We start from the raw sequence: 14,119 nt of genomic DNA on the forward strand, positions 1-14,119 counted from the left end.
AGATGACCCCAATACAAATGGACCGAGATTGGATTGATTCACGACAAGGCATTCTGGTGGGTCTCTGCCGCAGTTAGAGACGACATCACGGCAGCCCACTAGGCCGGAGCGGGTGTGTCGAAACGCCGGTTTTTGACCTCCCTCCCTCCTCCCTTGTGAAGAAGGGAGGAGTGTGGGCCCATGATAGCGCTTGCCACCTTAGCCATAGCATTGCTCCTCTCTCGCATTGCTTTGTGGCAAAGAAATCAATCCTTTAGCCTTCAGGGATCCGGTTATTCGGCAGAAAAGAAACATTTATCGTGTTCGCTTGCAGGTACACTCATCAAATTCTTTTTTGTGACGAATAGGGCCCGAATTCTCTCTTGTCCTATCCCCAAAAATACAAGTGAAGTACACGGGGTCGCAACTCCGCAACACAGCTCATGCGCGTCGGATCACAGCTGGGCCCGGGCCCAGCTCACCACCCAACGGCTCGCACCAAACCCACCCCCCTCCCAGTCCCAGGCTCCGTCCTACCTCCCGACGCCAACCGCCGCCCTCCACCGGAATGCCGGGCTGACCGACGGCTGACGAGCCCGACCAGACCACGAGGAGGCGCCGCACGCCGCCGCTGCTCTTCTGCTCTGGGGGTTGGACCCCCCCCCCCCCCCCCCGAGGCGGAGCGCGGAGCCATGGCGAGCGACGTGCCCATGAGCCCCGAGCTCGAGCAGGTGGACGGCCAGATCCAGGACATCTTCCGCGCCCTCCAGTGAGTCAGATCTCCCCGCTGCAAGGCGCTTCCGGGAGATCTATTCATAGCGCGCGCGATTTCATCGCGCCGCATCGCAGAAGCCCCCGGCTCGCCCTGTTCATCGTCTTCCTCGAGCAGGGGAGGGGAGAGCGCCCGCCGGCGGGGGTTGCGAGCTAGGGGAAGGGGAGGGGTGGCCGGGGAGGGGTGGTAGGTGGGCGGAGCGGCCGCCGGCGAGGTCGCCGGCGGCCGGGGTGGTGGAGGGCGGTGGCGGCCTTATCATTTCGGGTTGTTGGGGGGCGGGGCGGCTCCATGGCCGCCGGCAATAGAGGAGGGGTCGGGGGCGGCGGCGGCCAGGCGGTGGCGGCGGATCGACCGGCGGAGGGCGCGGCGGCGCGGTAGCGCCGCCGGCCGGGCGGGGCCGGATAACCGGTGGGCGGGGCCGGCGGTGGGGGCGAGGAGAAGGCGGCGGCGCGCGGCGGCGAGCTCGGTTAGGGAAGGCGGCGGCGGAGGGCGGCGGCGGAGGCGCCGAGGGCGGCACCGGAGCCTGGGAGGCGGAGGAAGGCGGGGGAGCGGGGGGCGGAGCGTAGCTGCGACAGCTCGGCGCGAGCTCGCGCGAGCGAGGAATAGACGCCCCCAGGCGCTTCTCTCCCTGTCAATTCGGTTACTCCTGGATGCTTCAAGCTGCCGTCGGCTCGAACAAAGTGGAGTGAGCTCAGGAGGGCTTGCCCGCCACTTTGCGGCGGCGGCGGCGGATTTTGGCAGCAATTGCAGCCAGCTGCTTTGCAGTTACCCCTCGTGTGCTAACTCCGCGTGCTGCTGCTTGCTGCAGAAATGGGTTCCAGAAGATGGATAAGATCAAGGACTCCAACAGGCAGTCCAAGCAGCTGGAAGATCTCACGGGCAAGATGAGGGAGTGCAAGCGGTGAGTCTGGCCAAACTCCACCCTGTGTTCCGTCGATGCAACACCACTGCGTAAACTGAACAATCTGTTTACCTTTTCCATCTATGAGCCCTTTGTAACTTGTGGCAACTTGAATGAGCGAATTGCCAAATTTAGAATCAAGTCACGCGGATATCTTAAGCTCTGTAAGCATGCCCTGTTCTTCTGCAGCTTAATCAAGGAATTTGATCGCATACACAAAGATGAGGAGAAAAAGAACCCACCTGATGTCAACAAGCAGCTAAATGACAAGAAGCAGTTCATGGTTGGTACTGTAGTCACTTCTTCGCTAGTGTATCTTATGTAGTTTTCCTGCACAAGCATAATTTTCGTTCTTGCTTGTTATAACAGATCAAAGAGTTGAATTCCTATGTCACCTTGAGGAAAACGTAAGTGCATTCAATTCTCTCTCTTATGTTGGGATGTTTCAAATGCTTAAACTCCATGCCCCATTTGCATATTTGCAGCTGCAGTGATGTTTTGCTCCGTCACAGTTCAATTGGTTCTAAAATGTATCCACTGCAACTCTTTTTGGTCTTGCAGGTACCAAAGTAGCCTTGGTAATAAGAGGATTGAGTTATTCGATACTGGTAACGATCAAGTGGCTGAGGACACACCAGCTCAAATGGCATCAGGTGGTCATCATTAATTTTTAATATTACTAGTAAAATCTCTTGAAACATTATATGTGTTGACCTTCTCTTTAATGTGCCTGGATGATTTTACAGAAATGTCAAATCAAGAGCTCATTAGCGCTGGAAGGAAACAAATGGACCAAACTGACCAAGCTATTGAGCGTTCAAAAATGGTATGCAACTAACATACTCCTTTTCCTTTCCTTTTTTTTTAAATCAACAAGCAGAATCTCTGCTATTGCACCGAGTAGAAAGACGCCATAATCCACATACTCAGGTATCCTTTAAAAGCAGAAGAAAGAGAACAATGCATTTCTTCAGCTCTTCCATAATGAATTCCACAGGAACCTAAGGACCTTTTTCTTGTAGGTTGTAGCACAAACTGTTGAAGTTGGAGCTCAGACTGCTGCAAGTCTGGCACAGCAAGTAAGTTTTCTAGACTAGTAGAATGGTGTGTTTTCATTCCAATCATGGGCATTGTAGCCTGCTTGTTTTCCACATTTTTTTTCCATTAAGCTTTCTGCTAACCCCTACTTTGACACACTGAACATTTTTCACTTTGATATGCTACTGAATTTGTTAGAGTATATTAGGCAACTCCGGATATGGTTAGTTTAGGATTGATTGTAATCCCGGGATAACATTCTTTATCTCTAGGAGAGGCTACTTGCCCTCCAAGCCATGTACTCTATATATACCGCCCAAGGGACTCAATGCAATACATCGACCACATTCTATGTTGCCCGGATACGCGGATACGGATACGGATACCGGTACGCGATACGGGGATACTCCGATACGCTATTTTTCCAAAAACAAGGATACGGGGATACGCCAATATATATAAAAAATAAAAATAAATAAAAGATTCAGGAACTAGAATGTGAGAAAATAGAAGTTCCAGGGACTATAATGCGTCATAAACTCATATATTCATATGTTCTATAATTATTAGAAAAGGAAAGGGGCAAAGGAAAAAAGAACCAACCTTATCTTACATGTTCGTCTGTTCCACGAATGGATGTCGGTCGTCTTCTTCCCCAACCTCCAGCACTCTCTCTCTCTCTTTCTCTGTGTAGCGGCCAACTCCGGCGGCCGCGGCTCCTCCTCTCCCTCTCCGGAGGCCGCGGCTCATCCTCTCCCTCTCTAGCGGCCGCGTGGGCCGCGCGAGCCGTGCGAGGCTGCTGCGGGCCTGCGGCTGCGCGAGTGGGGATGAGAGGGTGGCACAGCTGAACAGAGGACCTTTATACGAAGCGATTGAGTGGTGTTGTTAGGATTTGAAGGTATCGGACAGGTATCCACAGGTATCTCACGTAGTATCCTGATTTATTTTTATTATTTGAAAATACCTAAATAGTCCGATACTTACGGGATACGTATCTGGGAGTATCCGTGGAGTACGGGTATCCGATACGGTATCCGATACTGGTACGTGAGTTTTGCGAAGTATCCGCGTATCATAGACCACATTATACGCATCCTACTTTCCTACATGGTATCACGAGTTAGGGTTTCGACCTAGGCTCCCGCTTCCGCTGCCATCGCGCCGCCCCCGAGGAGATCGATCTTCACTGGGGGCAGCGCCCACGTAGGATGCCCGGCGGATCCCTCTGATCCGTCGTGCCTGTCGTCGTCAAGCAGCAGAGGAACTCACCTCCGATGGTCGCTCGGATCTCGTCGGGCAGGCTCCACCGTCCCCGTCGCCCCCCTCCCGCGCGCATCTGGCCCAGCGCTGCCCCTCTCCTCCTGCACCGCCACCACAATTGCCTCGGGCGCGGTCGCACAACAGCAGATGAAGCATGTGGCGGTGCTGTGCTGCCGCGCCACCGGGGGGCATGAGGTCGAGCCACGTCGTCGCGCCGTCTTCATATGTCCGCCGCTCACGACGAGATCCACCGCTGGACGGGTCTCTGCGGGGATTCCTCGCCACACTCGTCCACCACGCCCTCGCGCCGCTCCACCGTCATCGCCGGTAGGTTGCAGCGCCGTGGGGGCCTCCGCCCTCCCCTCACCGGCCCTGTGCTCGGCGCCGTCGCCGAACAGAGGCGCCGCTCGGATTGCACCTGCAGGCTCCTTCTCTCTCCGCCCATCGGATTGGGTCTCTGCAGGCTCCTCTCTCCGCCCTTTTTTTCCGTGCACGTGGCTCACCACGCTTGGGAAGAGATTAGGAAGGGGAGGGAAACAGTATGTGCACCCAAGATTGTACCTGCGGTCCTCTGTTGCTGTTCATTTTTTTCCTGATCAGAGATCGGGTTTGCGTCGCCCTGTCGTTCGTCGCCGCTTCATCGTCGACACCCCCGAAGGACGAGGTTGTCGCTGAGCCCTTCCAGGCTGCAGCGACGACGTTCGTGATCAAGCCACCCTACCGGTGTCGTCGCCTTTTCAGGCGGTGGCGCCACTCGCCGCCGGTCTTCGTCAAGCAGGCGCTCGATCCGCCTCCGCACCTCCAGCCGTTCTCGCGCGGACATCGCCGCCAATGTTCCTGAAGGAAGACGTCGTCGCCACCCCTGATCTGAGCGCGACACTTGCTGCAACCTGCGCCGTCGCCACCCTGTCCTGAGCGTGACCTAAGTCGCAAACCGCGCCGTCTACCATCGTCATCCGCCGCACTGTCCTGCTGCTGTCTTCGGCAAGAAGCTGCTGAGTTTGTGTACTCGAGCACCTCGACGACGCTTCGACCCGCGCCCCCTCCACGGCTTCGACCACGTCCACCTCGACTTTGGCTACTACGGCACTAAAGGGCTATCATCTGCATGAGTCTCCAGTCCAAACTTTCGCACCGGCGTTCCGACTGCAGGGGGATACGTCTCCATTGTTCTCCAGTCTGACCGTTCGTGTTGCTACCGCTACGACTGCGGGGAGGGGGGGATGTTAGAGTATCTTAGGCAACTCCGGATATGGTTAGTTTAGGATTGATTGTAATCCCGGGATAATCTTCCTTATCTCTAGGAGAGGCTACTTGCCCTCCAAGCCATGTACTCTATATATACCGCCTAAGACGCTCAAGGCAATACATCGACCAAATTATACGCATCCTACTTTCCTACAGAATTGTTCTGGGCTATATGAACTCTCTTTTTTTACCTCCCTTTTTCCTCATCTGTGCTCATTTTAGACATCGATTTTGTTATGTTTTATGCTTTATTAACCTGGAATGATATCGCTTCTCTATCCTCCTGAAAGAGTCAGTCTTGAACAGTTTTTTGGGTAAATTTTAAAGAGGTGATTTGTGATACTCATTGCCAGTCTATCCTGCCAAAACCTGAAGGGCTTTAATTTCATGCTCAATAACCATCTTGTGCTACAAACCACAGTAATTTTAATGCAAGTTTGGCTCTCTCATCTGTTTGAGATAGGCACTCCTTTCTATGATCTTTTTACCATACAGCTTCAGTGAACGCTTAAAACATTGTGTTCCGTTTCTCCATTTCAAGTATGCTCATAAGACTTCTTTAGAACAAAGAGTTACATGCCTTGTACTTCCATTTTCCTCCAAGAAAGTGGTTTCAGTCAATATCCACACTTTCCAGCACAAACATTTCATTAATGAAGTGGGACGATAATACCATCATTAGATCCTTCTATATTGTAGCTTGCGTCGATGTGGATATGTTTGTAAAGGTAGAGCAGATTTTCCATTTACTTAGAATCTGATTTCTTGATGTGTTACCTGTATGACCTGTGTTTTTCAGGGCTCGCTTCAATAATTTTTAGTTTCCGGTCTAAATTTATTATCTCCTTGCTGTCTAATTCTACAGACAGAACAAATGAAGAGAATCGGCAATGAGCTTGACTCTGTTCACTTCTCCCTGAAGAAAGCTAGTCAAATGGTGAAAGAGATTGGTCGCCAGGTACTCTTTTCTGTCAGCGTGTAAGTGCATCGTTTGATATGTGAAGGGACAGTACCTGGACTGATAAAATCTGTCATTTCAGGTTGCAACTGACAAGTGCATTATGGCGTTCTTGTTTCTGATTGTTTGTGGTGTTATTGCAATAATTGTTGTTAAGGTATGTTATTTTCTTTGCAAGGTAGCATTTGATGCTTGTTTTTTGCTCTATCTAAACAGTGTTAGTTGTGCTTGGTGTTAAGGTGAGAAACTGAACCTTCATATATAAAGGGCAGTTAGAAGGCAGTACCTCTAGTAGTGCAATTCCATGTGGCCGAGTCAGTTCTAAATTATATCGTTGTGGCATCTAAGCTAACTTTCCCCATAATCCATGAAAAATTTCAGAATACCTCATCTTTTTGTTATTAATGTTAAAAAGTTTCCATTCATTAAATTTTGGGGAAGAAAGGTGGGGCAAGTTACATCTTTAGAAGCAGACGATTGCTGATTAACTCAAAACTAATCTAATGATGACCGAGAATGGTTTGAAATCTGAATGGTGATGCAACTGCCCCCCCCCCCTCTCCTGCAAACAAGCTAGCTCTTACTGCACCCAACCATACTGATTTGTCTTTATTTTGATATCCTGCTCATCTCTTTTCTGTTAACCATTTAGGCCCTTGCCGTTCTACTCCATTCTCCATAAGGTTTTCTACACTGTACAATCAATAACCAGGCCTGCCTTTCTCGCAGATTGTCAACCCGCACAACAAGAGCATCAGAGACATCCCGGGGCTGGCACCTCCTGCTATGAACAGGAAGCTGCTCTCCATCGACCCTTTCGGAGGACTCTGAACGTTGGATGGTTGCCCGTGTAGGGCAGGGGCAGCACGGTGCTCTTGTGACCCACTCGTCCACATAACACGATGTCACCATTCTTTTTTGCTTGTAAATTGTCTCGTTTGGTGTTTACATCGATCCATTCTTTCCCTATTGGTGAGTAGTAGCTCTGTGTTCCTGGTTTTCTGGTTGCCTGTGTATACGCGCGGTAGTGATGTGAGATTGTGAATGTAAGGTTTCAGGTTTGTCATGTTTCTTTGTTGCGACTGTGTGGTTTGTGAGCTTGATTGAAGGTCTCTGAGGTCTCTGTTTGCTACTCGTCTGCACTGCTTCTGCCCGGGAAAGATCCGAATTGCTTGTTAATGAATGAACATGCTCCAGAAAGACCCGAATCTGGCCACGAGGACCACCAACGTGATAAATTACATACACTCAAGTTACAAAAGGCGCCGGGGCAACAGCCAAGCAAGCTCTCTTGCATGCCCAGGGCTGACGAACCTGCGTTCTTCTGGATCACACGCACCGACGCACGTCGGGTGATTAGTGGTTGCACAAGGTTATAAATTTAAAACCTAACCCCACAGCTATTCTATCTGCCAGTTCACAGATCCGACTCCAGCTACTGCATTGGAAAGAGCTGTGCGTCCTCCTCCAATAGTAGATCACTGAAGAAGGGATCGGCGAGACAATCTCTAGCGGACTCGCACGATGCCAGGCGTTTCTTGAAAGAGCGAAGCTCCCGGTCCACTTTGGCACCAAGCGCCTAGTATAAAGTGTTCACAAAGGTTACATACAGATGCAGGTGGATTCGTAGCGTCGGCCACAGGTAAATTAGTAACTAGTGGAAAGTGAAGGGGAAAGATAAACTCACAAGGGATTTCATCTTATGCAGCACCATATCTACAAGGTAAATTAACCACACCACGTTGGTCTTTGGGAAGCTGCAATACAAGAAGTAGAGAATCAGTAACAGTTTAGCGATCATGTTTTGCAGATGGAAAATAGTTCCTGAGGCATTTCAAAATTCTTGTTCTGAGTAATTATTTTTACCAGTCTATTTATCAAGCTTGGGGAAATCTTACTTAATGTTCATGCACAATTAGCATTTTTTCATGTCACAGATTATAGTGGAAACCCAACTTGGCATGTGCAACAGAAGAGGACTGTTGAGTTACCTGCCCTCCCAGTGTTCCTGGGTAATTTCTTTCATCCTTCGATACGTTTCTGCCTGCACACACAAGATCCATATAGATTATGAAAGCACACAATGTTTTATCATACTACTCTTGGGAAGATCAGCAGCAAACCTGCTTATCTCCTTTTTTCCCTTGAAATAATGCAGGATCCGCAGACAGGTCTAGAAAGAGAATGGCAGTCCCTGGAGAATAACATTGTGAAGAACCATGAGGTCAAGGAACATAAGAGAGGCAAAATGTTACAGTGATGTACAATTTTTTTTTCAAATGACTGGTAATCACTTATGCACTAGGAAAAACTGACTTTCAAAAGGTCATTGATGCTGATTGTGTGAGGTGCAAACTTCAATAGATGTCTCATGAATCTACCTCATTGGCTCTTACCATATTATCTGAGTGCTCCCCAACTCCCTTCGCCGATTCAACTTATGAAGATGACCAAAAGTGCAGCAGAATAAGAACGAAAGTGATAGCTATCATTGAATAAACATATATTGTCTTGTCATGTTCTACAAAGCATTCTCATTTCTTCTCCATTCACCATGAAGGCCCAGAAGTTAACACACTTGTGAAGCTGGCTTATGATTGCATGGATAGGACGGGTGTGCACCCAGCAGCCCAGCCCACCAGAGCTTTAGTCCTAGATTTTGCACTGGTGCCCACGGTAAATTTCTAGCGTGTAGACACTAGACAACCCACAATTCCAGGTAATATCTGTGTTGTGTTTGTGGAGTGTCTACCTAGTGTTCTGTAAATGAAATTATATACTTAGATAATTCAGAAGGTCGTCACATCCAGGTTTAAGGGATTTCTATGATCCAATTATGGCCCCAAGTATTTGTAATTCCCTTATATCAGTTGCAGTAATTATTCATTTGAATTTCATGTGGGAACAAAAGTACTATAATTGTCAAAAAGATAAAATTAAGCACCAATATCAGAGAAAGGTTAAATAATTGTAGGATTATTGTTCTGTTTCAACATCACAGAGTGATGAAATTCAATGAAAAAAAATAAAAATAAATTATAAACTTTAGTCTGTTAATAAGCACAAAAAAATTCTGAACTAAAATTCAAAGGGGCACCTGTATTGATCCGAGAAAGAGTGAAGTCAATTATGGAGACATTCAGACCAAAAGTTCTTGCATTAATCCTCTTCCCTTGAAGAGCAAAGGTCATTGTATGATTTGTGTCTGGAGTTTCATCTTGAGCCAAAAGAATGTTACCCCTGCCAAGCCAAACACAGTGTGGTGGTAAGTAAAATATGAGAACCCTTGGTAGCGTTCTCATTAGAAATTTTCATAGCAGGTCACACGATCCGCTCCTTATATCTCCACTACCTAGAATTGGCACCAGTTCAGGCATGACTATAGTTTCTACCTACCTGCTCTATCAAGCACCACACAAACTCGTACAACTCTAATGACAAAAAAACAGTTTTGGCATTTCAAAATAGCATGGTACTGTGGAAATTAATGCATTTTCTCAATTTTATCATAAATCGAAGCTTTTTTTCATTATATATATGGAGCGACATTGGCTCTGAGAATCAAAGTTAAAGAGATGAATCAACCAAAGCTGGGGTGAGAGGACAAACCAGTGCAAATCTCGATGTTCAAATTCACAAGCACTTTCAGCTACTGCTAACGAAGCAGTTACCTACATCAACAGAAAGAAATATTAGTTATGCTTAAAAACTTTGTAGTTCGGCTCACAGATATACTCTTAGGCAATGCATGGTGCATACCTGAACCAGTAAACTGCGAGCCTCATTGTAATCAACCAGAGCAAAGCTTTCTAGATCAGTGCCACCATCAGCTAGCACAAATACTATGTAGCACTGAAACAAAATTTGCTTATGTAAGAAGTAGATAATTTATAGGCACCATACGTTTCTGATGTTCCACCACACTTACATAATGATATTTTGTTTCTCTGAAATGAGAACTTACCTGCTCACTTGTAAAATCCTTTGGATGATCATTTTCTGATCCACGTTTGGCATCATAGTCTTCCCAAGCACTAATCAGACAAGGGTCGTATGGTCCACGACAAACCCGAAAGCTGCAAGAAATAAATACTTAAGAGGCACTCAAAACAAGGGTATTTACTGTTGTGCACTACCTGTGTACAGACAAGGTCAAAACTATTGGTAACCATGCCAGGCTTTAATCATTTACCACAATTTCTAGATAATGGTGTTGCAAAAGTTTGAAAGCATACGTGTTCTTCAGATAAGCTACAAGCCTACAATTACAGTTAAGTTTTATCTAAGTATTTTCCCATTGCAAAGAGTATGAAAGGCACATACTCTTTTGTTTCAATGAAGCCATTGCACAAATCCTGTTTCTCATCATCACCCCGGTTCGATCTTAGATTATTAAGTGTTAGAGAAAGCAACACTTCCTCAAGTATTTCTTCTGACCTCTACAAAACAGCACCACATCGTGAGTACCAGAAAAATACAGACTGAAGAACACCAATTAATGAAATAAACCTTCTGGGTTTCTCCATTGACTATTAAGTCACCGTCAAAAGGAACCACTTTGCAAACAGTCCTTCCAGCCCTGTAGGCCTCCCCGTATGTTCCTTCACCTAACTTCTTGACGCTTCCTATCTCGCTATTTTCATGAACGACTTCATTAAAACAGCGAACCACAAAACCATACAGAAAATGGAACAATATTTATGTTAAAGGGTTGAAAACCTACCAATAAGCAGAGAACACTTCTGCCAGTGTAACTGGTTCAGACTGCCTGCAAACCATGAGGAGCTGCTCAAAAGCAGTCAGAGCTTCACCACTCCATGGAATGCTGGCTTCAGCAGTCTTCTCCTTAATGTTCATCTTACCAAATGATGAAACGATGTTGGTTTCTTCTGGAATACTCTTTAAACTGATATCAGTGTATTCTAGAGGGATTGCCCTTCCTCTGGTGTGTGTCCCTGACCCTGTATCTTTTTCAGGGGTTCTAAATAAACTACTAGATGTACTATTGTTACTAAGGACTGATGGTATGATCGGCGTCTCCATGACATCTAACAATTGCTCGATAGATACATGACTTGCAATCTTGGAAATTTTCCACCTCTCCAATATTGCAGGCAGATCATGATCAATGTGATTCTGCTCCATTACTCTGGTCCATGAGGCCTTGGGAGAAGGACTTTCTTCCATGAGCTCAAATGCATCAACTTCTTCAAAATATGCCTTCTCCTTCCTCAAGTCCGGAGGGCCACTTGGAGTTTTCTTCTGTAAACAGTGTTGGCAAGCTTAACAAGTAAAGTGCTACATTGTTAAATATGCCTATAGCAATATTAGACTCACCACTCGGTTGCACGGTTTGGGTGGTCGTTTTGGTGCTCTGCAGGGTTTCTGTTGATGTTGAAGATTTGCACCAGGAGCAACATATATACTTTCTCTTCCTCTGTCAAGTTTCACCAAAACATCATTAGAAGCTAAAACTTACTTGAGAGTCATATAATAACTGATACGTCAAAAATCTCCACATATGATAGGAATAAGCTAAAACACAGAAAGTATATTAGATTCTAGTACCAAAATGAAAGGGCATATCAACTTCCAGATACAAGATAATTGCTTTCCATTTTTTTATATAATACAACTAGCTATATGTCTTGAGCATAAATTTATCATGTTTTTGCAATAGGTCTCCAAACTTACTGGTTTCTTCCATTTCAATCCTCAATTACTTGAATTTGTGTTAGAGAGGTCCATGACCTTGCTGAGTTAATGCTGCTTAGGGTTTGTGAACATGCTAAAATAATGCCGCTAAACCTCATTCATTAGCTACATACTGAAATGGCATTACATGAACCTAATTATTCCAAAATTTGAATCCAAAAGCTTAGCTGCTTATGGAATAAATAAAGGTCCAAAGCATCGATAAAAACCTAAAGATCATAAATATGGGTGAATTGGCTGGCAGCCTAGCACACCATACGTGGTGAGGTAGCCAACCCGGGATTGATTTCTACCTTCTACAAAATTATCAGGAGGGATGTCTCCTCGTGTTTGTGAGGATCCAGGTTCCAACGTTACCCTAGAGCCTGGCGAAATACCTTAACTATACCAGTTTAATAAGGGCTAATCGAGTCCACCACTCCACCTCAGTACCCTATAGCAATTACAATGATTGTAGAGTGTCCTCTTGGAAATTTCTCCAAAAGAAGATAATGAAGTGTGTTACTATAAGTTAATGAATAAAATCTCTGAATACAAGCAATCCACTATGAGATAAAGCCAAATATGAGAGGTAGGACCTAACAAGGAGAGGCTTCAAATCTCCCACGGTTTTACTCAAAGTGGATTAATTTGGAGATCAAATCCTCTGCCTCCCAATCTTCTGTGACTCTTGCTCTTCCCCGAAAGATTAACCAACCTACCCAGGTTCGAGTTTGGGAGCCCTTATAAAAATGGTTTTACAAAAAAAACGCCAAATGATATCACGAACAGACATGTATCAACTAAAATGGAGCCAAAATGGTGAAACTAGCTGCCCGTTCCATGATTTTTGCGACTGAAGAAATCGAAGGTATGCCCACCTGATGGAAAGCGACCGGTCCCAGCTGGTCCTCTTCCTCGGCACGAAGCTCGGCCTTTGCTGGCCGCCGAAGCTACCCGTCCTGCGCGAACCGAAAAATGCATCACCGAATTGCACCGGAGGCAATCGCAAACGCACAAAACCTAGAACCAAACCGCCGAACGATCGGCAGCGGCCAGCGGCCCTTACACATCCATGTTCCTCCGGTGGGACGACTGCTCGACCTGGCGACGCCCGTACACGACGGCGATGTGGGGCGGCCGGAGCCCGCCGCTGGCCACGATCTCCGACCACGTGTCACCTGCACGAGGAGAGGGGCGAGCAGGTTAGTGGGCGGCGCTATATCTCCGAGGGGTCGGCGCGGCCAGGGAGTAGGGCGCGGCGTGCTCGTACCTTCTCGGGACGCCATGGGGTTCGGCAGGAGAGAGAGAGAGAGAGAGAGAGAGAGAGAGAGAGAGAGAGAGAGAGAGAGAGAGAGAGAGAGAGAGAGAGAGCGTCGGATTGGGGTGGAGGGAGGGGATGGGAGGAGTCGACGCGGTGAAGATTTGAATGAAGTCTGGACAGTGAGTGTGAATTCGAATTCGGCGGCCGCCCGTTAGGGAGGACGCCGAGGAGGGGAAGACGAGCAGGACGACTGGACATGTATGCCATTAAAAAAAAAGTTCATCGCATCGTGTATGCTATTAAAAATTAAAAAGTTGAGTGAGTTATTTGTGCCATCACGCGAATATTTTTGACATGTATGCCATTCCATTCATATTTCATTCATATTTTGTTAAAACTTAACAGAGTTAGAGCTCTTACCAGTGGGACCCACTAATACAAATGACCCTTATGCCCTGTCGGGTTGCTTCCTGTCCGCCGCCGTGCCCTCCCACCGAGTCGTGCCGCCGCCGCCAGGGAGCATGCCGCCGCCGCCAAGGAGTCGTGCGCCGCCGCCGCCAGGGAGCGCCGGCGCCGCGAGGGCGCGCCCGGGAGCGCCGGTGCCGCGAGGGCCCGCCGCCGCCGCCGGAGCGCCCCGCCGCGCGGGCCGCCAGGGAGCGCTGGCCCCGCGAGTGCGCCCCGCCGGCGCCGCGAGGGCGCGCTAGGGAGCGCCGGCGCCGAGAGGGCCCGCCGCCGCCGCCGGAGCGCCCCGCCAGGGAGCGCCGGCGCCGCGAGGGCCCGCCGCCGCCGCCGGAGCGCCCTGCCGCGCGGGCCGCCAGGGAGCGCCGGCGCAGCGAGGGCGCGCCGCCGCCGCCAGTGCGCCCCGCCGCCGCCAGGATGCCAGCGCTGCGGCGCGGTGCGGTCGGGGCCCGCGCGGCGAGCCAGGCGCGCCATCAGCGCGAGCGGGGTGCCCCTGTCCCCATCGCCGGAGACGGAGACGGCGAGCGCGAGCGCGAGGAGCGCCCA

General features: G+C 48.6%; 2 protein-coding genes and 1 long non-coding RNA gene across 5 annotated transcripts; 2 read left to right on the plus strand and 1 right to left on the minus strand.

The window, feature by feature from the left end:
* Positions 1-420: 420 nt before the first annotated feature.
* LOC120661965 (novel plant SNARE 12-like) lies at positions 421-7,293 on the plus strand. The gene is made up of 10 exons (XM_039941000.1): positions 421-748; positions 1,560-1,652; positions 1,842-1,935; positions 2,022-2,059; positions 2,214-2,305; positions 2,399-2,478; positions 2,675-2,731; positions 6,064-6,156; positions 6,239-6,313; positions 6,886-7,293. The coding sequence occupies exons 1-10, from the start codon at positions 423-425 to the stop codon at positions 6,985-6,987; spliced, it is 1,050 nt and encodes a 349-aa protein (XP_039796934.1). The 5' UTR covers positions 421-422; the 3' UTR covers positions 6,988-7,293.
* Positions 7,294-7,324: 31 nt separating this feature from the next.
* LOC120661964 (serine/threonine-protein kinase haspin homolog) lies at positions 7,325-13,384 on the minus strand. 3 transcript variants are annotated; one of them, XR_005670152.1, is made up of 16 exons: positions 13,124-13,384; positions 12,920-13,031; positions 12,732-12,812; positions 11,494-11,593; positions 10,880-11,418; positions 10,666-10,789; positions 10,480-10,595; positions 10,121-10,232; positions 9,916-10,008; positions 9,766-9,827; positions 9,254-9,396; positions 8,553-8,593; positions 8,280-8,350; positions 8,148-8,200; positions 7,844-7,913; positions 7,325-7,735 (listed from the first exon to the last, which is right to left on the minus strand). XR_005670152.1 is itself a non-coding variant. In XM_039940998.1 (15 exons), the coding sequence occupies exons 1-15, from the start codon at positions 13,137-13,139 to the stop codon at positions 7,592-7,594; spliced, it is 1,836 nt and encodes a 611-aa protein (XP_039796932.1). In that variant the 5' UTR covers positions 13,140-13,382; the 3' UTR covers positions 7,325-7,591. The 3 variants fall into 3 exon arrangements, 2 of the variants coding, with proteins under 2 accessions (XP_039796932.1, XP_039796933.1); XM_039940998.1 differs by lacking the exon at positions 8,553-8,593 and having other exon boundaries at positions 13,124-13,382; XM_039940999.1 differs by lacking the exons at positions 7,325-7,735; positions 7,844-7,913; positions 8,148-8,200; positions 8,280-8,350 and having other exon boundaries at positions 8,475-8,593.
* Positions 7,729-8,536, plus strand: LOC120661966. Its single transcript, XR_005670153.1, has 2 exons — positions 7,729-8,168; positions 8,315-8,536. It is a non-coding gene; the product is annotated as an uncharacterized LOC120661966 (long non-coding RNA).
* Positions 13,385-14,119: the final 735 nt, after the last annotated feature.

Source organism: Panicum virgatum, chromosome 2N (assembly GCF_016808335.1).
Source record: "Panicum virgatum strain AP13 chromosome 2N, P.virgatum_v5, whole genome shotgun sequence".
In the NCBI taxonomy this organism is placed as follows: domain Eukaryota; kingdom Viridiplantae; phylum Streptophyta; class Magnoliopsida; order Poales; family Poaceae; genus Panicum; species Panicum virgatum.

Excerpts from the sequence above, each read along its gene's own strand:
- LOC120661965 (XM_039941000.1), top strand. The coding sequence starts at position 423 with ATGCGCGTCGGATCACAGCTGGGCCCGGGCCCAGCTCACCACCCAACG. Across the intron at positions 2,479-2,674 it reads CTATTGAGCGTTCAAAAATG|GTTGTAGCACAAACTGTTGA; the intron begins GTATGCAACTAA and ends TTTTTCTTGTAG. Across the intron at positions 2,732-6,063 it reads CTGCAAGTCTGGCACAGCAA|ACAGAACAAATGAAGAGAAT; the intron begins GTAAGTTTTCTA and ends CTAATTCTACAG.
- LOC120661964 (XM_039940998.1), bottom strand. Across the intron at positions 9,828-9,915 it reads CTCGCAGTTTACTGGTTCAG|GTAACTGCTTCGTTAGCAGT; the intron begins GTATGCACCATG and ends CTGTTGATGTAG. Across the intron at positions 7,736-7,843 it reads TGCATAAGATGAAATCCCTT|GCGCTTGGTGCCAAAGTGGA; the intron begins GTGAGTTTATCT and ends ACTTTATACTAG.